Source organism: Dendrobates tinctorius, unplaced genomic scaffold (genome assembly GCF_039654945.1).
Source record: "Dendrobates tinctorius isolate UK_male_01 unplaced genomic scaffold, ASM3965494v1 ptg000020l, whole genome shotgun sequence".
In the NCBI taxonomy this organism is placed as follows: Eukaryota; Metazoa; Chordata; class Amphibia; order Anura; family Dendrobatidae; genus Dendrobates; species Dendrobates tinctorius.
The window spans coordinates 3,351,675-3,375,475 of NW_027361688.1; the positions used below are offsets into that span (position 1 = coordinate 3,351,675).

The following is a 23,801-nucleotide window of genomic DNA, read 5'->3' on the forward strand; positions in this document are numbered from 1 at the left end:
GCAGTTCTACGTCTTTCTCCTTCTGTTCCTTTCCCGTGCCCACTGGCTCAGATCACTGAGGCAGCTGCAGCACTTTCTCTTCTATCTCTCTTCTAGGGAGCTCGTTCCACTAAGACCAGTCCTCAGCCTCTCCTGACTGACTGTCTTCCTCCGCCTTAACCTCCCGTCAGGCTGACCTCCTGTCAGCCTGCTCTCAGACTGAACTCCAGACTGAACTCTCCTGTAATTCTAAACCTTCCCACTCTTTTATATCTAACTCCACCCACCTCCCAGCACATCTCATGTTACGAAGCAAGGACCCACGAAAGGTGCTCTGCTACCCTCTAAGCATGGAGCCGCAATCTGGTCCTTTGCTGCACTATCCTGTGTGTGGGTGCAGGTGTTGGAGTGTGGAAAGGAGTTTCCAACTTACCTAGGTGGTGGGGCACTACACCTTAGGAGAAGGTGCAGTCCCTCTGTGGCGACTGAACCTCAGGGGTGCCTGTTATGAATGAGTCACCGTAGGAGGCAAAAACAGAAATACTAGCTAAGTCCAGAAAACCAGAGAAGTTGGCAGCTATCGGATAGCAGACCCCTGAACCTATCAACAACAACTAGCAGTAGCCGTGGGGAATTCCTACGGTGCCCTAGACCCCTGGATCACAGCCGGAGAACTACATAGCCTAAAGACAGAAAGGGAAATCTAAACTGCCCCAGAGCAGACCCCAAAGCAATAGGCAGCCCCCAACATATAATGACGGTGAAACAAGATGAAAAAACACTCACACAGATAGAAAGATAGGCTGAGCAAATGATGGGGCCCAAGCTAACTAGATAGGACAGGATAGAAAAGCTGCTGTCTGTAATCCTCCAAAACCCTATCAAAACAAGAGCCAACAGCTGATAGGGAAAAAAGCCCTGAAGACGCTAGGCTTCAAAAAGACTATATCAGTACTCAGGTATTTTCTGAAGACAGAGCAAAAAGGAATTCAGCTCGCCCCAGCAGGGAATGGCAGAAATCAAGAAAAACAATGCAAAACAAAACCAAAACACAAATGCAAAAAGTAGAGCAGAAAACTTAGCTTTTGAGGAGCCGGAATCAGACTGGTCTCCTAGAATCCCTCAGAGAGGTCACCAGCAAGGCAGAAGGGCGTCGGCTGCCTTATATCCAGTCAGTAATTCCCGTCACCCAGTCATCATCATCCTGCCCAGGTGCCTGGCAATCAGCCTCACTACCTTCCTTCACCAGAAGAGGGAGTTCTTCAGACCTCAATGGTGAAGGGGAAAATGAACTCATAACAGGCGCCACATACCCCCCCATTAAACACAGCACGTCCGCGGGCTGAAAGACAACAAAGTTGACAGCAAAGAAACATACAAAAATTTTGCAATGCATAACAAACTTTTTCTTATACTAATCTTCCTAGTATAGGAGGTACTCATTTTGAACGTTACAAACAATTCTATCTTACATTCTATCTAAAATTTTTAATTCTAAGTGCAATTCTCAATTCAAAGTGCTATTCTCTGTAACACATTTTTCTCTCTTTCTTCTAGACGCAAGACGCTGACCGCAAGTACCTGGTCCGTCACGTGTCACTTTCAATTCTTTATTCACTTCACTCATCTCTAGATCAGACATTCCTAATTCTCTATAAAAGCCATTTCTCTGTTATCACTATTCTTATAAAACACATTATCAAATACTTTACAGTAAAACATTCAACAATTATTCTTGTAAGTGCTGGACACCGCTCCCAGACGGGATTTCTTGCAGTGTCCCTTGAGGTAGACATCATCTTCGAAAAGTGTCCATGCAAATCATCATCTTCGCAAAGAGTCCTTTTATGTAAAGGAGAATGTGCAGTACCTCTGTGGCGACTGAGCCTCAGGGGCGCCACACTAACAGAGAGGAAGAACGGGCCATTAAAGAAATTCAAAGTTGGATGGATGTTGCAAATAAGCGTAAATTTAGTGATTTGGCCCTACGACCTCTATGAGAAACAGGTTAATAAGCTGCTCTCAGTGAAGACCTGTTATGAAAAATTAACGTTTAACCCTACAACGGTTTTTCAACAGGCATTGGTGGATATAATATTCCGGGCCTATGAGGCCAATATCATCCCTAAAAAACTTTTGGACACTATAATTCAGGCTAAACCACAACTTCCAACTTTCTACCTAATTCCCAAAGTCAAAAAGGATCCTATTGACTTCCCCGGCAGACCCATCGTGTCAGGGAATGAAGATGTATGTGAGGTTACCTGTCAAACTATTGATTTTTTTTCTGAAACTTTTGGTGGCTACTCTACCCTCGTATATTAAAGACACTACTGCAGCCCTCGGCAGCCTTGATGCATTACTTCTCCAAGAGAATATGGTAATGGTCACTGCAGACATTGAAAGCTTATACACTTCCATTCGCCATAAAGACGGTTTAAATAAAAACCGTAACATGGTTCCTTGAAGCTAGTGATTTAGAGCAGTGGTCCCCAACCTTTTTTGCACCAGGGACCGGCTTGAACCAAGACCATTCTTCCATGGCCCGGCAGGGCGGGGATGGAGGTGTGACAGGGGCGGGGCTTTGGTCATAAGGGGGCGGGGCTATGGACGCGGTTGTAGTTTAGCAGTGCATATTTATCATTTAATTATAACATTTTTAATGTGACTCAACTCACCATAGGTTTTGAATGAGTGGGAGCACCTGGCTTGTTTCTCTGTTTCAGTGGGAGCACTGGGCTACTTCTACTGATGACCGTCACTGCTAATGATGATTGGAACCTACAAGGAAATGGAGCATTGAGCACTTAAGAACAATTGTACTGGAGTACTGTACATGCTGATTATTTTCTAATCATCAGAAAATGTATGTGTGGTCCCCCCCGTCCAGCTCTGTGTGGCTCCCCCTGTTGTATGCATGGCTCCCCTGTCCCATCCTGTATACATGGCTCTGCTCCCACTCTCCCATCCTTTATGCATGGCTCTGCTCCCACTCTCCCATCCTGTATATATGGCTCCGCTCCCATCCTCCCATCCTGTATGCATGGCTCTGCTCCCACTCTTCTATCCTGTATACATGGCTCCCCTGTCCCATCCTGTATGCATGGCTCCGCTCCCACTCTCCCGGCCTCCCTTGTATATATGGCTCCACTCCCACTCTCCCTCCCTTGTATATATGGCTCTGCTCCCACTCTCCCTCCCTTGTATATATGGCTCCGCTCCCACCCTCCCTCCCTTGTATATATGGCTCCGTTCCCACTCTCCCTCCCCTGTATATATGGCTCCGCTCCCACTCTCCCTCCCTTGTATATATGGCTCTGCTCCCACTCTCCCTCCCTTGTATATATGGCTCCGTTCCCACTCTCCCTCCCCTGTATATATGGCTCCGCTCCCACTCTCCCTCCCCTGTATATATGGCTCCGCTCCCATTCTCCCTCCCTTATGGCTCCGCTCCCATTCTCCCTCCCTTATGGCTCCGCTCGGCTCCCCCATCCTCCCCATCATACTTACCCTCACGTTGCTGAACTTCCTTCCCGTCGCTGCACGTCCCTGCATCTCGCGGCGCTTCAGCTTCTTCCTGTGCGGAGCGGTCACATGATACCGCTCATTAAGGTCTATGAATATGGACGCCACGCCTATGGGAGATGAGTGGCGTCCATATTCATGACCTTAAATGAGCGGTAGCACGTGACCGCTCAGCGCTGGATGAAGCCGCCGCGGGATGAAGCCGCCGCGGGATGCAGGGTGAGTATCAGCTGCTGCACCGCCCCCCGGCTCCCCTTGTGTCCGCGGACCGGCAAGGGCACTGCAACGGCCCGGTGCTGGGCCGCGGACCGGCGGTTGGGGACCCCTGATTTAGAGAGATCTCTGAATAAACTTATCTTAGAACTCTTGGAGTTCATACACACCAATAATTGTTTTATTTTAAAAAATCAGGTCTATCTACAATTACAAGGAACCGCTATGGGGGCTGCATTTACCCCGTCTTATGCACACCTTTTTCTTGGGGCATGGAGGAGAGATAGATATTTTCCAACATAACCACCTAAACCAAATTGATAAGGTCCACAACAACTGGATATGTTATATTGATGACATATAGTTCACATGGGAGGGCACCACTGACCAACTCGACCTCTTTATGTCCACATTAAATCAAAATGACTTGAATATTAAGCTGACTTTTTCCTTTGGCCATAAAATTAATTTTCTTGACTTAGATCTATAAGATACTTATCAACTGCACCATTCAGACTGATGTATACCAGAAGCCTACAGCTACAAACTCACTTCTACATGCTAAATCCTCAAATCCAAAATCAACTATTGGTGGAATCCCTGTGGGTCAGCATCTGAGAATCAAACAAATTCGCTCAACCAGTGAAGCCTACAGGCATCAAGCCAGGGACCTCTATCAACACTTAGGTGAACGTGGCTATAGCCACAGACAGATCCAGAAGGGGTATAGGACAGCTGCAAATGTATGACAGAATGATTTGCTATATAATAATAACAACAAAAAGTCTGATGGCACAGAAACCAACGGTCATCAACCAATTAGACTTATTACACAGTTTAATAACCGATGGGGCGACTTTAGGAACATTATCTTTAGGCATTGGAATGTCTTGAAAACAGATCCGGTATTAAAATGGATACTTCTAGCTAGATCATAAATCACTGCCAAGAGATCCAAAAATCTTTGGTATCTCTTGGTGAACAGCCATTACTCACCTGGTCCGGGGTCTGCTGGCTCTGGAGCTGGAACCACTCTGGACTTTTTTCTGTGCACATTCTGTAAGGCCTGCAAGAACCTGGAAAAGAGTAAAGAATTTAGTAATTTTGATGGTACTCGGACACTTAAAATCTTACACCGGTTAACCTGTGCATTCAAGGGTGTAATTTACCATGCCCAATGCCCGTGTAAAATGGTGTACATTGGCATGACTACACGACGTGAACTGAAGATCCGAACCAGGGAACACATTAGGGTTTTGCCACCAAGTATTAAGTCTTATTTGCTAGAGGGATCAAATACTTATTTCTCACTGCAAAATGCAAATTTATATAATTTATACAATGTGATTTTCTGGATTTATTTTTGATACTGTATCTGTCAAAGTTAAAATTAATCTACCTTTAAAATTATAGACTGTTCATGTCTTTGTCAGTGGGCAAACTTACAAAATTTTTAATATGCTATCTGACTTTTCCTTCCGTCCACTGTTATTTAGTACACCCTATTTGTCCACGTTTTTATTTGATTTTATCCCAGGACCTTGCATTCTTTATACTCCGGTCATTCACCATCCCCTACTGTGCGTTACACACTTATCAGGAACTTTCAAGCTGCTCATTACACCCACGTTTTTCAACGCTAATTCCCTCAATGCTGTACAAGTAACTGATTCCTATCTTCTTGTCATATTGCGCTGGACGTTATATTTTTAATCCCTGGCACTCTGGACACTTTTCTCCCCATTCTACTGCAACTCCACCTCTCATATTGCTAGTCAATATTTGATATGCTTTCTATCTGTTATGTTTTATTTGCCGTATTACTTGCACTACACTGGGGGCCGCAAACCGGTGCGTCCTTTATACATGGGTAAGAAGGACTGCGCATGCGCCGCATCATATACCAGCACACACGCTAATTCGTTCCCTTCACACGTGATACACACGCCCCTCTCCCTTTACTCTCTGATTGGCTGCTCACCGCTTATAAACTTCACCTATCCCTCCCCCATACACGCCTCCTGATGAAGATTTAGCAAAACGTGCGTTGGGGCGGTGCGAACACTGCAAGCAGCAGGTGATACCTGCATGTGAGTCTTAATATAGTTATTTAAGTCTCCCCTATGCGCTGTATACATGTTATGGAAGGTTTAATCATGTGATTCCAGCTTCGTCCTAGAGATTATCTGATATCTATATTATACATTATGCATAATACCAGATCATTATTCAACAGTGTGATCAACCTGGATTAACATTCATAACCTTCAGTGTCGATAGTAATCATGATCCTGAGTGTCAAATAAACCAGATTGTCAATTGGGATCACAAGTAGCGATTATACAGGATCAACATTCGTAATCCATAGTGTCGTCCAGACCAGATCAACATTCATGATCCTGACAGTTGATCAGACCAGATCTACATTCGATCAGACCAAATCAACATTCATGATCCTGAGAATCAATCAGACCAGATCGTTATTTGGGATCACAGGTGTGATCAAACTGGATCTACATCTTAGTGTCAATCAGACTGGATCACCATCCATGATCCAAGTGTTGATCATAATATTCATGATCTCGAGTGTCAAACAGACCAGATCATTATTTGGGATCACAAGTCTCTAACAGATTGGAACAACAGTCACGATCAAGAGTGTCATTCAGATCAGGTCATCATTTGGGATCACAAACGTCAATTAGACCAGAATAACATACATGACCTCAAGAGTCGATCAAATCAGATCTACATTCAATCAGACTGGATTACCATTCAAGATTCCAAGAGTCAATCAGGTGGCATCACAGGTGGTGTATTCAGACTGGATCTACCTTTATGATCCCTAGTGTTTTTCTCACCATCCAGGATCCAAGTGTTGATCATAATATTCTTGATCCTGAATGTCAAACGGACCTGATCATCATTTGGGATCACAAGTCTCAAACAGTCTCAAATCATCTAAGCCGTTTTTTTAAGCTATGGACTGTGCCCGCAGTGATCCGCTCCTGATGTGATCGCACGATCACTAACTGATCTCATCTTTTGTTATTTTTTTTTATATGTCGCCCTTATAATTAGTGATGAGCGAATAGTGAAATATATTGGGATTTGGGAAATTTCTAATATCCATGTGTTCATACCGAATAACGAATCCAATGTAAGTCAATGGGAAAGCCGAATATTTTTCTGCTGGGCCCAACCAACAGGTCTAGGGGTCAGAGAAAAAAAGCTGAAATGGATGGTATAGAGTTAAAACTAAATGGGAACAGCATGGAGAAGATGCCTGCATGCCTTTCTGGTATCTGGGAATAATGTTGTCAGACTATTGCGCCAATTTTACAGATTTTTAAAAAGACCTACCAAACCAAAAACTTTTTTTTTAAAGGGAAAAATGCTAAGAAACATTTTTTCATTCATAATTACATGTAAATAACGCAAAATAAAAATACTAAAAAAAAAAAAATTCCTCCCCTTTAGCATATGTTCACTTGGAGCTTCCAGATACACGCTTAAAGAGACCGTGAGAAGGGCAACACAATAAAAAAAATTATAATAATAATATATAGAGAGACTGAGAGTAGAAATTTGACCATTGCACAACGTACAAAGTTTTCCAAAAATTACCCCAAGCGGGCCGTATCATACACGCTGAAAGACACAGTGATGGGAGGCCTCACAATACATTTATCAGTTATTACAAGAGGTAGAGATAGGGAGTACAAGTTTCACCGAAGCACAAAGTGCAAAGGTTTCAAAAAGTACAAATCTTTAACCATGGGGTATACATAGATGAACACTAAGTACTTGTTGCAGGAGGAGGAGGAAATTTCCTCAACAAAATGGTTTTGAATTTTAAGGAATGGACGTTAAGACAACTTCCAAAACAAAAAAATTGGCCTGCATTGACATTACGCTGCTGTCATCCATTGGGCTTACAAAGTCGGAGGAAATCCAGCCCTTGTTCAGTTTTAGAAGAGTCAGCCTGTCTGCATTTTTCATTGACAGGCATGTGCGCCTATCCCAAACTAAGAACCCGCTCAGATAACACTCTCGTGGCAAGGCATGACAACACCTCCAAGGTGTACAAGGAGAGGTCCGGCCAAATGTGGAGCTTGGAGAACCAAGAGTTAAAGGGCACTCAAGAATCAGGAAGGACGCTGGTATGGTCACTTAAGTAGCCCTTCATCATCATGGTCAACTTCTCCCTCCTCATCATAGCTAAACTCACAAATAGCCCTTGCTCATTGGACAGTCTCCTGAAAGTGGCCCAGTTGGTGGACATTAACCCCCCCTCCAGTTGCACCTGGTATTTGTGGCCCTCCCCTGTAATCCTTGTGGGTGAAAAGAGCCGGTAACTCTGCGTGCAGCGTTGTCTGAGGGTCATCTTTTTAGCAAGTCTTCCACTACGGCTCTCTGGCATGCATGCACTGAAAATGGCACGTTTGCCTCCGACATTAGAGAAGCAAATTTCTCCTTGTACTGTGGGTCAAGAAAGGTGGACAGCCAGTATTTATTTCATGGTGGACAAAACGTCTTTCACGCAAGGTTCTTGGGAAAGGCATCTGGACATGAACTCTGCCATATGTGGCAAACTACAAAGAGTCAAACGTTCAGTGTCCTCACCAGGAAGAACACTAACCATCCTCTCCTCCTCAACAATGCATAGCCTCCTCCTCCTTTTTAGGCCATCCATGTTGGACAACAAGAAGCTGTGATTGGGAGTTCCCTCTGTAGCGCAGAGTAAAAACTCCTGTTCCTCCTCATCTTACTCCTCCTCCTTCTCCTGTTCCTCATCATCACCCAATGTGGCCTGAGAATATTTTGTGAGGCTGGGCTGGGTGGTATCACCACTGTACACTCTTGCTCCATAGCCACCTGCTCGGCATTCAAAGCTTCCTCTTTGAGATTCTGCTGCGGACGTTTTAATAGAAAAAGTAGCGGGATGGTTACACTAATAATAACGTCATCAGTGCTCACCATCTTGGTACAGTACTCAACGTTTTGAGGAACCTCACATAGGTCAGCAATCCACACCCACTCGGCAGTAGTTATGTGTGGGGGCTGAGTGTTACTCTGACGAGCCTTGAGAAGCTGGAATTCAGATACTGCCCTCTGCTGCACACTAAGCCTTCCCAACGAATGGAAGCTCGAATTCCAGTGTGTGGGCAGGACACAAATCAGTTGGGGATGAGGCAAATTAAAGCACTGCTGCAGCGAAGCTAGACCAACAAAACCCTGAGATGACTTTCGGAAATGTGCGCTGACACAGCGTACCTTGGCAAGTAGATCTGACAAGTCAGGGTGTGCTCTTAAAAAAATGGAGGATTGGCGTTCCAGCTCATCAAAAGCTTGAAATCTTTATTAATCCATAGGTAAAATACAATGATAGAAAAAACTCCTCTAATGTGGATCAAAGCAGGATGAAAGGAGGTATAAAGCGACGCGTTTTGATCTCCATGTAGATCTACATGTAGCTCTTTATCAAAGCTTTGATAAATCCTCCATTTTTCTTTTATGCATTCCACATCCTGTCAAGATGGAGTTTCGTGCACCAGTGTGGTTATCGGTGAGCTGGCTATGGCTTTCAGACTTTTCTTTTCCGTTGCTTATGTTTTTAAAAACCGCTGTACAACCAAGTTCAGCACATGGACCATGCATGGAACGTGTAGCAGCTTGCCGAGCTTTAAAGCCACCACCAAGTTACGCCCACTAATGCACACAACCAATTCTGGTTGGAGGTTCAGCAGGGAGAGCCACTGATCGGTCTGCTCTTTTACCCCTTTCAACAGCTCGGCTGTGTTGTGATCTTTATCACCTAAACAGCTGAGCTTCAGCAGAGCATGCTGCCGCTTAACCAAGGCAGTGCTGCAGACTTCACCGCTGGGGAGTGATGGGGAGGTTAGTTCCACTGAGGATGAGGAGGAGGAGAGACAGGAACCCTGATGGAAGTTGGGGCCACTATTTTTGGTGTGGGTAAGATGTGTGATGTCACAGCCTCTGACTCTGTCCCAGACTCTACCAGGTTAACCCACTGTGCTGTCAGGGAAATGTATCGTCCCTGTACACAAGAACTTGTCCATGTGTCTGTGGTTAGGTGGACCTTCCCTCTGACAGCGTTGGCCAAAGCACGTCTGATATTATGTAATACGTGCTTATGTAACGCAGGGAAGGCACACCGGGAAAAACAGTGGCGGCTGGGAATCAAATACCATGGGGCTGCCACCGCCAAGAGGTCGCGGAAAGACTCTGTTTCCACAAGTCGAAACTGCAACATTTCCAGGGCTAGCAATCTGGCAGTGTGAGTGTTTAACATTTGGGCCTGTGGGTGGGTGGCTGGATATTTCTGCTTTCTGGTAAACATCTGGGGGCAAGGACAAAGAACTGGACGTAGTTGCTGACTGTTGTGTTTGTGCAACCGCTGGTTGTGGGCAGGAGGCATTAGCGCCGGCTTCATGGTCAGAAGATTGGGAAAGTCATAACACAGGGGACGGGGCAGTGGTTTCACACTCATACACAGATTTGGTACCAAGGCGTTCTGCCCACCTACTGGGGTGTTTGGCTGCCATGTGCTTTTGCATGCTGTTGGTGCTCAGGTTGGTAGTGTTCTTGCCTCCTTACCTTAGCTTGGTTTGGTAGATGCTGCAAATTACAGTTGTTTTTTCTGAAGGACTTCCAAAAAAAACTGCCATACAGGTGTACAACGCACCCTTGGCCTGTTAACTAGCCAAGAAGGGGGACTCTGTGGAACAGTTGACAACATTGTCTCTCTGGTCAAACCACTACCTCTTCTTGCCTGTTTTCTTGATACGGATTCATACCTCTCTGCACTGCTGTGCTCGCTAGGCGTGCCTCCGTGCCATGTTGGATCAGTGGCCTCATCTTCGACCATGTCGTCTTCCAATTCGTCAATCTGATCCTCCTTCTGAGCTGCACTTTGAGGCTGACCTGATTGCAACTGTGCGTCATGATTATGCTCCACCTCTTCAGACATGAATTCACCTTTTCCAATGTGGCTTTCTCCTGGCCGTGGGTGCTCAAATGTTTGGGCATCACTGCACTGCACCTCCTCATGACCCTCTTTAATGGTGTACGTTGAGACCTGTCAAATTACAAGGGAACGTAAACAGTTCTTCGGAGTGGTCAGCGTTGGGAGTCATAAGTCTCCTAGGACTTTTGATGGTAGGGGAACCAGGTTGAGGATTCAGAGGCCCAGCTTATTGGCAACTGAGACTGGACCATGTGGAAGACTTGGTGGTGCTGCTTGTCAACACACTGGAGCCTTTGTCTGCCATCCAACCCACAACATCCTCGCACTTGTCTGGGTTTCTTAATGGTGTAGCGCGCTTACCGAATTTTAACAGGAATCTAGAACGAGATACAGTCACCTTCGGATCCGTCACAGCCTTGGCGGGCACCACCACATCCACTTCCCCCTTTCTCATATTGAATGCATTATGCTTATGAAACAAAAAAAATACTAGCTTTATTTTTAACAAGTACCCTCACAAAGGTCTTATGTACAAATTCACTGTATTTAGCAATGCGTGGCTATTTTTTTGGTGATTGCAGCTTGATTACACTTGGCAACAGCAGACTGACGTGAATTACAGGTAAATAGTCACGCTTGCATATCTCTGCAGGCTTTGCACCAGTTGCACAACTGCTATATACTGATATGCTATTTTTTAAACCAATAGAAAATTATGATTTTTTCTTAGATCGCCTTGCTGACACATTCCAAATGCTGAGTAATCCATGTCACAGTTGGGGTTATGTTGACCTTTGGCTGCACACGGCTATCACATGTGCAGGGGGAGCTTATCTTAGTTATCCCACCTCTGTCACAATGTGACGAAAAACAGCAAGCTAGTCGTGCCCTAACAATTTACTGTAGGGGCTATTTTCGTCATCCCACTGCTGCCACACTAGATCACGAACTGCCGGGATTTATGTATATCCCACTTTTCAGTTCCACTTTGGAACTCGCAGCTCTCTGGCACCCCCCTTTCCCTCAGGTCAGTCAGAGAACTGCACCTAGGATAATTAGTCGCCGGACGGGCCATGTGATGTTCACTGGCTATCAGGCACGCTGCAGCGAGGGAATTTAAATGCTTTGGCCGCAGCCACACAATCAGCTTATAAAACCCCTTCCGTCACTCCCAGCTAGCCCACCTAGCCAAAACACACTTCGCTGCCACCAGCTTCCGATTTTCTCTATTAATATTTAAAATTAATAAAGGGGTATGAAGCCAACCCAAATTAGCAGCATAATTAGCTTATAGGCACGTGAATTCGTCACAGAGCACGGAGACGGAACTAATAAATTTTGTATTTACTCCAAAAAGGGTAGGCAGTGTTTACAGAACATATAAAAAGGATTTTACAAAATCTGCGTGCTGTGTCTGTGCTGATAACAGGCTCTCTGTACAATGTGACTTATCAGAGAATGCTGCGTGCTGCATCTGTGCTGGTCACTTACTCCCCATACAATGTTTGCACAGCATTTTTGGCTGCATTAGACACTTATTTCTAGTATTTCCACTACTGTACATTGTGGCTAAATTCCATATATTTATTTATTTTTTATCTCTCCACCCATACTGGGGTCATACTTAGAAGAAAGCTCTTTTGTTTATGTGAAACCAAAGTCAGGGTTCAAAGTAGTGAGAAAAACACAATTCAAAAGAGTGTAAAATGTAAAACTTTTTTAAGAAGGATTAAATTTAAAAAAAGACATGAACCATAGAGTAAATGGGACTTGTAAGAGGATTCAAAAGGGGATAAAGTCAAGTAGATAAAGGTGGGAGGGGGTTTTCACAAAAAGTAAAGGATCGCAATGTAGTCTATATCAGACAAAGCAGAGAATACTAATGAACTTCCATGATTCACATAAGAATTTGCATGTAAGGCATGATACCATAAATCATAGTACAGACTATTAAGACAGTATAGTGACAAAAATAATCAGTCCATCTATATGTACAGTATATCATGCAGTATATAATTGGAAGACATGTAAAAAAAAGGCTTACTCAGTCCATATGTAATATACAGGTAGTATAGAGCTTACCTTGCATACATCCACCAGTGCCCCGACGCGCGTTTCACTATTACGCTTTCTCAAGGGAAGTGTGTCTAATGCAGTCTTGTGTTGCTCTTTTATGTCAGTTAGGTAGGTTTATGAACCAAATGTGCATAGTGCATGGAACACCATCTCACTGCCACAGGTGCATTCTATTCCGGCACTCACATCCAGTGCGTGTAAGGAGGAAAACCCTCTGTGACGTCATAAACACGAGCCGGTATTTGCTAGAGGCCTTCAGAGGTGCAGCAACATATGAATGTATTGGTGTAAAGCAGGGTTCCCCAACTCCAGTCCTCAAGGCCCACCAACAGATCATGTTTTCAGGATTTCCTTAGTATTGCTCAGGTGGTGATTGTTTCACGTGTGCAACACAAAGGAAATCCTGAAAACATGATCTGTTGGTGGGCCTTGAGGACTGGAGTTGGGGAACCCTGGTGTAAAGTTCCGAGCTTCTTCGTGTCATAGCCTTTTGTGCTTTTTAATCATTTCTATGTGTTTTTTTTGTCTATCTTGTTTGTTAATAAACTATTTCTACATATTTTTCTGGTGATCCTTGTCTATACATACTTTTTCTCTTATATATCCTTTTAATAAGGCTTTTTATACAATAGTATATATTATGTATTAGTTCTTACATCTATGTGGTAGTTAGAAGAACATACTGTATATTGTATTATAGACAATGCAGATAATAGGACAAGGTAGTTTGTGGGGGTGTAATTACACACCTGTCCCACAGGTGTCACTGTTACTCTCTACATTGGGAGTGTTCCGTTCTAGAATTGTGGTAGTCTAAATTCACATTATGGTTCTTCCAGCCCAGCAGATGGTAAAAGATGGGTCTGTAACCTTCTATAAGACACTTTCTGTAATCTGACCAATCATCCGAATCATCAAATTCCAGGTCAGTTGTGCATGTACAGTGGGGAAAATAAGTATATGATATATGATGGTCGATTTTGCAAGTTTTCCCAGCTACAAAGAATGGAGAGGTCTGCAATTTTTATCGTAGGTACACTTCACCTGTGAGAGACAGAATCTAAAAATAAAATCCAGAAAATCGCGTTGTAAGATTTTTACACCAAGAATTCTGGCTCTCACAGACTTTTTAGCTTTTCTTTAAGAAGCTTCCTACTCTGCACTCATTACCTGGATTAATTCCACTCGTTTGATCTCATTACCTGTATAAAAGACACTTGTCCACATAATCAATCACACTTCAACCTATCCACCGTGGCCAAGACCAAAGAGTTGTGTAAGGACACCTGGGACAAAATTGTAGACCTGCACAAGACTGGGATGGGTGGGCTTCAGGACAATAGGCGAGCAGCTTGGTGAGAAGGCAACAACTGTTGGCACAATTATTAGAATATGGAAGAAACACAAGATGACTGTCAGTCTTCGTCAGTCTGGGGCTCCATGCAAGATCTCGCCTCATGAGCTAAGGATGATTCTGGGAAAGGTCAGGAATCAGCCCAGAACTACACGGGAGTTAGTAACACACTGCGCCGTCATGCATTAAAATCCTGCAGGACACGCAAGGTCCCCCGCTCATACCAGCACATAAACAGGCCTGTTTGAAGTTCACCAATGACCATCTGCATGATCCAGATGAGGCATGGGAGAAAGTCATGTGGTCAGATGAGACCAAAATAGAACTTTTTGGTATCAACTTCACTGACTGTGTTTGGACGAAGAGGAAGGATGAGTACAACTCAAAGAACACCATCATAACCGTGAAGCATGGTGGGGAACACATCATACTTTGGGAGTGCTTTTCTCCAAAGGGAATAGCATGACTGCACCGTATTAAAGGGAGGATGGATGGGGCAATGTATCGTCGCAAGATTTTGGCCAACAACTTCCTTCCCTCAGTAAGAGCATTGAAGATGGGTCGTGGCTAGGTCTTCCAGCATGACAATGACCCGAAACACACAGCCAGGACAACTAAGTAGTGACTCAATAAGAAGCATTTCAAGGTCCTGGAGTGGCCTAGCCAGTCTCCAAACCTGACCCCAATAGTAAATCTTTGGAGGGAGCTGAAACTCAATGTTGGCCAGTGACATCCTCGAAACCTGAAAGCAGGGCCAAAATCCCTGCTTACAGTGTGTGCAAACTTGGTCAAGAACTTTTGTTGTGAATCAAAAGTACTTCTTAGTTTTGTGTTGCATTAAAATGTTATGTATAATACCACACTTATTTCTTCCCACACTGATCTTCAGTGCAATGCTGTCACACACTATCTGCATAGTTTATTCAGTGTGTAATGACTTTATCTCCCTTTTTCTTTTTGTTAGTGCATTTTATTCAGTAATCTAGATCTTGTGTTTGCATACATCTTGGTCCTTACTGAGCACTGCTGTGCCCATTTTTTGTATGTAGGCAATAAGCTGTGGCGACACAGCGTTTAATCTTAATTATCCAGACTTCTACTTTCAGTTGGTCAAGACACATAGACTATTATTCATAAGCCTGAATGTTGACTCTAGAATTGATGCATTTTTTTGGTAGTTCAAGAATCATAGACTATTGTTAGAACATTTGACTTTTGAATAGTTTTTTTTCTATATTGGTGAATGGGGGCTGCTTCTATGGGCTCCTACAGAGTATTGTCCACTATCTTTTCAAGACAGAGACATAGGGTAATTGAACAATAGATGTGTGTTAATATGTTGATTACACATTGTTATCAGGCCAGCTAGTTTGTTGACCTGTAAACAGAGAAGGTCTAAATATGCAAACAATGTGAGTTAATCTCTTCACACCTTCTACTTGACCTGTGGATGATGACCTGAACCACAGATGTAGGTATGAAAATGGATTTACTTTCTTTCTGCAAAAAGAGAGTGATTTGACAGAACAACAGCCAGGACACAATGACTCCATAAGGAAACACTCTACAAGGACAACATGGCTACATCAAGAGGGACACAGATTTGACATTCTGCAGGATGTCAGCTCAGGGGACCACAGACCCAGCTGAAAGGATAGAGATTTGCTCCATTGAATATCACTGAATCTATGAAAATGTTTGGAGAAGCCAGGTTGTGACCCTCTGGTCACCTGGGTCCCATGGATACATTGGGGGAGCTATGATTGTGACTCTCTGGCCACCTGACACAATGGATACATTTGGAGAAGCCAGGTTGGGACCATCCCGTCACCTGGCTTCTCCATAGAGACATTGGGAGAAGCCAGATTGGGACCCTACATTCGCTTGGACATGTGTCTCAATGGACTGTCAGCTCCAAAGCTTGTAGTTACTTCCTCTCTATGGGTGCCCACCAAAATCGGGATGCCACTGGTGGCAGTTGGTCCTGGAAGCACCGATGTCGCAGCTCTGTTGTTTTTGAGAGCATATTAGTGTGATTTATATTTTACTTTATCCCTGTACGTATTTCCTTATTAGTCTGGCTCGTGTATTTTCATACACTACTAATACCCACTTCCCTGAGTGGGGAATGGAACAGATTAAGGGTGGATTCAGCAGCTCAGCAAGGTGCGTGGCCACAATGTCTTCACCATTGCAAGTAATTTGGGGAGTAGTAATGGCTAAAGGGACCCATAGCGCTAGTGACATGGAAGGAGCCACTGCCCCTAGATATCCCACAACAGCATCATTACAAAGCTGACCTTGGGGAGACTCTCCCATCATGATATCTTGATACTGATGATGCTGTTTTGTTTTATTTGCTTCTATTCATATATCATATTTAAAGGCAGAGTAGTAAAACTAAAACTTACATGGTGAAAATCAACAGAAAAGAGTGTTTTAAATTAAAATAATTAAAGACAGATTCATATAAATTTAAAGATGTTTAAAAAGCTAAGGGACTGCTATGGGCACGATCACAGATGCCACTACAGATTCTCATCTATTTGACAACCACATGAAATACTGAAAACAATTAAATTGATACTGTGTTGTTCAAAATGTTAAAAATATTTAAGGTATTGAATTACATCATTAGTTTTTTATTAGTTAAAGGGGTATTGGCAAAACTTTTAAACAGTTGACACCTTCAAAGTAAATAGGACATAAAATGTACTTTATTGCAATATACAGAAAAATGTTTTACTCTTGGCTTAGAACACAAAGAGATATTGCTGTGGAACTGCAATATCTGAACTCAACCTTAGAATTTCTTATTAGGTGTTAAAGTTTATCTATGTGCTGTCATTTCAAATCTGAGCCATAATAAGAGCTACACCAAAGTCAGAATCCATATCATAGATCATATATTCTCTGTAGATCACAATCTGCTAGACCAAGAAACCAAGACACAGAGGTTAATAGGATGAATCCAGAGAAATTGGTCAATGTTCTTAGTATTCATCGTGATATGGATACTTGGGGCTTTCTTTCCAACTAAAATAAAAAAATAGAATATAAAAGTAAAGTAAGTACATAAAATGAAAGATAATAAAAATACGTTAAAATATAATTTAATAAATAAAAATAGATAAAAGTAAATATAAAGAAAGAAATCTGAATATTTTTTTTCTTGGAAGGCAGAACGTCAGGAAAGACACTTACGCATCGATAATTAGGTAACGCATGTTTTTATTGACTCCATCTAGAGATTTCATGTCTTCATCATTTAACTCAAAGTCAAAAACCTGTAAGTGAAAAGTAATAAAAAATATAGATTATTTTTACGGTGAAGGAAATTATTCAAATTTTATTTTCTTCATTTACCTGGAAGTTTTGCTTGATCCTCTCAGGGCTGAAGCTTTTTGCCAAGACGACACATCCCCTCTGTAGCAAATATCTCATGGCCACCTGCGCAGGAGAGCGGCTCAGCTTCTTAGCGACTGTATTTAAAACGGGGTCTTCAAGCACTTTGGGGGAATTCTGATCAATCCTGTCAGAAAGAAAATAAAATAAATCTTATACTTTTCCTAAAATTTTGGCAAAGGGATAGGCAACAAGAACGTAGGGGACAATATTATATTAGTTATATTCTTGTACATATGGGCAGTATTATAGTAGTTATATTCTTGTACATAGGGGGCAGTATTATAGTAGTTATATTCTTGTACATAGGGGCAGAATTATAGTAGTTATATTCTTGTACATAGGAGCAGTATTATAGTAGTTATATTCTTGTACATAGGGAGCAGTATTATAGTATATTCTTGTACATAGGGGCAGTATTATAGTAGTTATATTCTTGTCCATAGGGGCAGTATTATAGTAGTTATATTCTTGCACATAGGGAGCAGTATTATAGTAGTTATATTCTTGTACATAGGGGCAGTATTATAGTAGTTATATTCTTGTACATAGGGGCAGTATTATAGTAGTTATATTCTTGTACATAGGGGGCAGTATTATAGTAGTTATATTCTTGTACATAGGGGCAGAATTATAGTAGTTATATTCTTGTACATAGGAGCAGTATTATAGTAGTTATATTCTTGTACATAGGGAGCAGTATTATAGTATATTCTTGTACATAGGGGCAGTATTATAGTAGTTATATTCTTGTCCATAGGGGCAGTATTATAGTAGTTATATTCGAGCTCATAGGGAGCAGTATTATAGTAGTTATATTCTTGTACATAGGGGCAGTATTATAGTAGTTATATTCTTGTACATAGGGGCAGTATTATAGTAGTTATATTCTTGTACATAGGGGCAGTATTATAGTAGTTATATTCTTGTATATAGGGGCAGTATTATAGTAGTTATATTCTTGTACATAGGGGCAGTATTATAGTAGTTATATTCTTGTACATAGGGGCAGTATTATAGTAGTTATATTCTTGTACATAGGGGCAGTATTATAGTAGTTATATTCTTGTACTCTTGTACATAGGGGCAGTATTATAGTAGTTATATTCTTGTACATAGGAGCAGTATTATAGTAGTTATATTCCTGTACATAGGGGGCAGTATTATAGTTGTTAGATTCTTGTGCATAGGGGCAGTATTATAGTAGTTATATTCTTGTATATAGGGGCAGTATTATAGTAGTTATATTCTTGTACATAGGGGCAGTATTATAGTAGTTATATTCTTGTACATAGGAGCAGTATTATAGTAGTTATATTCTTGTACATAGGAGCAGTATTATAGTAGTTATATTCTTGTACATAGGGAGCAGTATTATAGTAGTTATATTCTTGTATATAGGGGCAGTATTATAGTAGTTATATTCTTGTACATAGGGGCAGAATTATAGTAGTTATATTCTTGTACATAGGAGCAGTATTATAGTAGTTATATTCTTGTACATAGGGAGCAGTATTATAGTAGTTATATTCTTGTACATAGGGGCAGTATTATAGTAGTTATATTCTTGTACATAGGGGCAGTATTATAGTAGTTATATTCTTGTACATAGGGGCAGTATTATAGTAGTTATATTCTTGTATATAGGGGCAGTATTATAGTAGTTATATTCTGGAAAATAGGAGCAGTATTATAGTAGTTATATTCTTGTACATAGGGGCAGTATTATAGTAGTTATATTCTTGTATATAGGGGGCAGTATTATAGTAGTTATATTCTTGTACATAGGGGCAGTATTATAGTAGTTATATTCTTGTACATAGGGGCAGTATTATAGTAGTTATATTCTTGTACATAGGGGCAGTATTATAGTAGTTATATTCTTGTACATAGGGGCAGTATTATAGTAGTTATATTCTTGTACTCTTGTACATAGGGGCAGTATTATAGTAGTTATATTCTTGTACATAGGAGCAGTATTATAGTAGTTATATTCCTGTACATAAGGGGCAGTATTATAGTAGTTATATTCTTGTACATAGGGGCAGTATTATAGTAGTTATATTCTTGTACATAGGGGCAGTATTATAGTAGTTATATTCTTGTACATAGGGGCAGTATTATAGTAGATATATTCTTGTATATAGGGGCAGTATTATAGTAGTTATATTCTGGAAAATAGGGGCAGTATTATAGTAGTTATATTCTTGTACATATGGAGCAGTATTATAGTAGTTATATTCTTGTACATAGGAGCAGTATTATAGTAGTTATATTCTTGTACATAGGGGCAGTATTATAGTAGTTATATTCTGTACATAGGGGGCAGTATTATAGTAGTTATATTCTTGTACATAGGGGGCAGTATTATAGTAGTTATATTCTTGTACATAGGGAGCAGTATTACAGTAGTTATATTCTTGTACATAGGAGCAGTATTATAGTAGTTATATTCTTGTACATAGGGGCAGTATTATAGTAGTTATATTCTGTACATAGGGGGCAGTATTATAGTAGTTATATTCTTGTACATAGGGAGCAGTATTATAGTAGTTATATTCTTGTACATAGGGGCAGTATTATAGTAGTTATATTCTGTACATAGGGGGCAGTATTATAGTAGTTATATTCTTGTACATAGGGAGCAGTATTATAGTAGTTATATTCTTGTACATAGGAGCAGTATTATAGTAGTTATATTCTTGTACATAGGGGCAGTATTATAGTAGTTATATTCTTGTACATAGGGGCAGTATTATAGTAGTTATATTCTTGTACATAGGGGCAGTATTATAGTAGTTATATTCTTGTACATAGGGAGCAGTATTATAGTAGTATATTCTTGTACATAGGAGCAGTATTATAGTAGCTATATTCTTGTACATAGGGGCAGTATTATAGTAGTTATATTCTGTACATAGGGGGCAGTATTATAGTAGTTATATTCTTGTACATAGGGGGCAGTATTATAGTAGTTATATTCTTGTACATAGGGAGCAGTATTATAGTAGTTATATTCTTGTACATAGGAGCAGTATTATAGTAGTTATATTCTTGTACATAGGGGCAGTATTATAGTAGTTATATTCTTGTACATAGGGGCAGTATTATAGTAGTTATTTTCTTGTACATAGGAGCAGTATTATAATAGTTATATTCTTGTACATAGGGGCAGTATTATAGTAGTTATATTCTTGTACATATGGGCAGTATTATAGTAGTTATATTCTTGTACATAGGAGCAGTATTATAGTAGTTATATTCTTGTACATAGAGGCAGTATTATAGTAGTGATATTCTTGTACATAGTTGGCAGCATTATAGTACTTATATTCTTGTACATAGGGGGCAGTATTACAGTACTTATATTCTTGTACATATGGGCAGTATTATAGTAGTTATATTCTTGTACATAGGGAGCAGTATTATAGTAGTCATATTCCTGTATATAGGGGCATAATTATAGTAGTTATATACTTGAACATAGGGGCAGTATTATAGTAGTTATATTCTTGTACATAGGGGCAGTATTATAGTACTTATATTCTTGTACATAGGGGGCAGTATTACAGTACTTATATTCTTGTACATATGGGCAGTATTATAGTAGTTATATTCTTGTACATAGGGAGCAGTTTTATAGTAGTCATATTCCTGTATATAGGGGCAGTATTATAGTAGTTATATACTTGAACATAGGGGCAGTATTATAGTAGTTATATTCTTGTACATAGGGGACAGTAGTATAGTAGTTATATTCTTGTACATAGGGAGCAGTATTATAGTAGTCATATTCCTGTATATAGGGGCAGTATTATAGTAGTTATATTCTTGTACATAGGAGCAGTATTATAGTAGTTATATTCTTGTACATAAGGGGCAGTATTATAGTACTTATATTCTTGTACATAGGGGGCAGTATTATACTAGTTATATTCTTGTACATAGGGGGCAGTATTATAGTACTTATATTCTTGTACATAGTGTAAGGCAGATCTCACTGAGTGCATTGGGGAGCGCCCGCTTGGCAGCGCTATAACATACAGGAAGACTCAATTTCCTTAAAAGTTCTCCTGGGTTTATTGCTCCATATTTCTAGCAGCGCAAACGCAGAGTAGTCAGCCTTTAGGTCCAACATAAAATAATAACGTCCATAATCAGGGCTTTGCTCCCTCAGACCTTGTTCACACACAGGCCAGGGCAATGTCCATTAAACACTCAGTTCCATAGGACAGTACAGTCTCTTACTGACCGAGGACAGTGCCACTCACGGTTGTCCGACCGTCCACTCTGGAGGTATCTCACAGACCTCTTCCTCTGGTTCAGGAAAGCCAGCGCTGCTTCCCCAGGCTGTGCGATATCCAGCAAGCAGGGTTGGCCAGGAGCCACACACACAGGAGACCTTCTACCTCCCAGGTCACAGACAACCCTGCCAGTCATTGTTTCTGCATCACCACAGGGGGAACGGCTGTATGCATGACCTGGGGAGCCCACGTAGCGCCCCCTAGCTGTCAGAGGGGTTACTGCATTACAATAGGAGCAGTATTACAGTAGTTATATTTATAGATTTGCCTTTTTCTAGGACACCATCAGATATAATAAAACAATGTTCTTGCTCTTACGCGCCCTTTGTTCTGCTGGACCCCAGTACGCTGTATCCGACCAGCACGATCTTATGAGATTTGCAGAACTCCAGTAATTTGCTCTGATTGAGGAATATGTGACATTCTACCTGTGCAGAGATATAATGGTTCATTACTGTATATAAAAGTGCGGATGATCTGCAATAATTTAAAGAACATTTCACTGTAAACAACATATCTGCTTATTTTCCAGAAACAGCGCCACAACTGTCTATGGGTTATATCTGGTATTACAGCTCCATTAATGTGAAAGGAGCTGTGCTGCAATACCACACACAACCTGTAAGGAAGATTGGCACTTTTTCTCATTTTTTATCTGTGATTGATCCTTACTGGTCGGTGACATGTACCTGGTTGCACACTGGTTTGTACTTGAGTCCTGGCATGTTGAGAATCAGCTCCAGTTGCCGACGGTTAAAATTGGAGACTCCGATGGATCGGACGAGGCCGGCGTCTCTGCACGCTTCCATAGCCTAGAGGTTATGGTAAGATAATCTGGGAGATGCTCCATCCGAAAATGGGAATCTTACCCCGTATGGAGGAGAAGTCATTCTGCCCGGAGTCACCCATAATCTTATATATAATTTACCTTCCATGTTTCTCGGATATCTGTGTTATGGAAAGCCAATTTCCCATTTTCGTCTGTGGGAAAGAGATCATCTCCGGGCTGGATGGAGAGAAAAAAAAGAATTCACATATAATGTCTTCTGCTCTGATCTGATTGGGAGCCACGATCGATCCCACACACATATCCAGAAACCTTAAACTCCACTGGGGTGTGGATCAGGAAGAGATCCATGTAATCCAGCTGCAGATCCTTCAGAGATTTCTCCAGCCCGAGTCGGACCCTCTCGGGAGTGTGGTTATTGCCCCAAAGCTACAAAATATATTAAAAACCTGTAATAGCTCATCATCGCCACCTAGTGGTCATGTTAAAGTGAAAAAGATTATTTTGATAGGTCACCTTCCCAGTGTAAAAAATGTCTTCCCTCTTCACAGTCCCATCCGCAATCTTTGATCTAATGGCTTGGCCGACCTGGACCTCATTCCTGTATATTAAGGCGCAGTCGATGTGGCGGTATCCGACCTCAATGGCGACCTTGGTGCTCTCACCGGCCTGTTCTTTGGTGTACTGTGCAGAATAAGATGACATTTTTATGGATCTCAATGCTTCCTTGTGAAATAAATAACGCATAGAGTGATGGCACGGTGTTCCAAATAGTGAAACATTGTGGTGGCGAGAGACCGGCAGTAATGCCGCTTTGCTTTGGATTCAGTAGTGCAGCCGCTACTTTATGTCTGATGCACTCACCGTGTCCGGGGCGTAGGTGCCAAATCCGATCACTGGCATTTTATTCCCATCGTTCAGCACCACGTAGGAGTCCGGCTTCAGAGCCATGGTGTAATGTGTCCCAGTGTCTCGCAGAGCACAAGGTGCTGCCTGTATTTATCTGGTCCTTCCCCTACCGTACCGCCCGTCCCAAAGGTCAGTGAAGGCGGACGCCTATTCGTCACGGATTCTACATTGTCATTGCTTAACACCTACATATGGGATGGGAAAAACGTGAATGAAGGGAGAGGTCACAGAGAAACTCTAGAAGGCTGTGTCTTCACG

The 23,801-nt window shown here is 41.6% G+C and overlaps 1 protein-coding gene across 1 annotated transcript; it reads right to left on the reverse strand.

Annotated features, from left to right (window-relative positions):
- Positions 1-16,837: 16,837 nt before the first annotated feature.
- Positions 16,838-23,639, reverse strand: LOC141083300 (aldo-keto reductase family 1 member C1-like). The gene is made up of 9 exons (XM_073567480.1): positions 23,499-23,639; positions 23,151-23,318; positions 22,947-23,063; positions 22,776-22,853; positions 22,537-22,659; positions 22,166-22,275; positions 17,505-17,670; positions 17,343-17,425; positions 16,838-17,174 (listed from the first exon to the last, which is right to left on the reverse strand). Exons 1-9 carry the CDS (start codon positions 23,583-23,585, stop codon positions 17,132-17,134), a joined length of 975 nt encoding a protein of 324 aa, XP_073423581.1. The 5' UTR covers positions 23,586-23,639; the 3' UTR covers positions 16,838-17,131.
- Between the last annotated feature and the right edge of the window lie 162 nt (positions 23,640-23,801).

Coding starts and splice junctions, on each gene's coding strand:
- LOC141083300 (XM_073567480.1), bottom strand. CDS start 23,585: ATGGCTCTGAAGCCGGACTCCTACGTGGTGCTGAACGATGGGAATAAA. Junction 23,064..23,150: donor ACATTTTTTACACTGGGAAG/GTGACCTATCAA, acceptor TATATTTTGTAG/CTTTGGGGCAATAACCACAC. Junction 17,175..17,342: donor CGTTACCTAATTATCGATGC/GTAAGTGTCTTT, acceptor TTTTTATTTTAG/TTGGAAAGAAAGCCCCAAGT.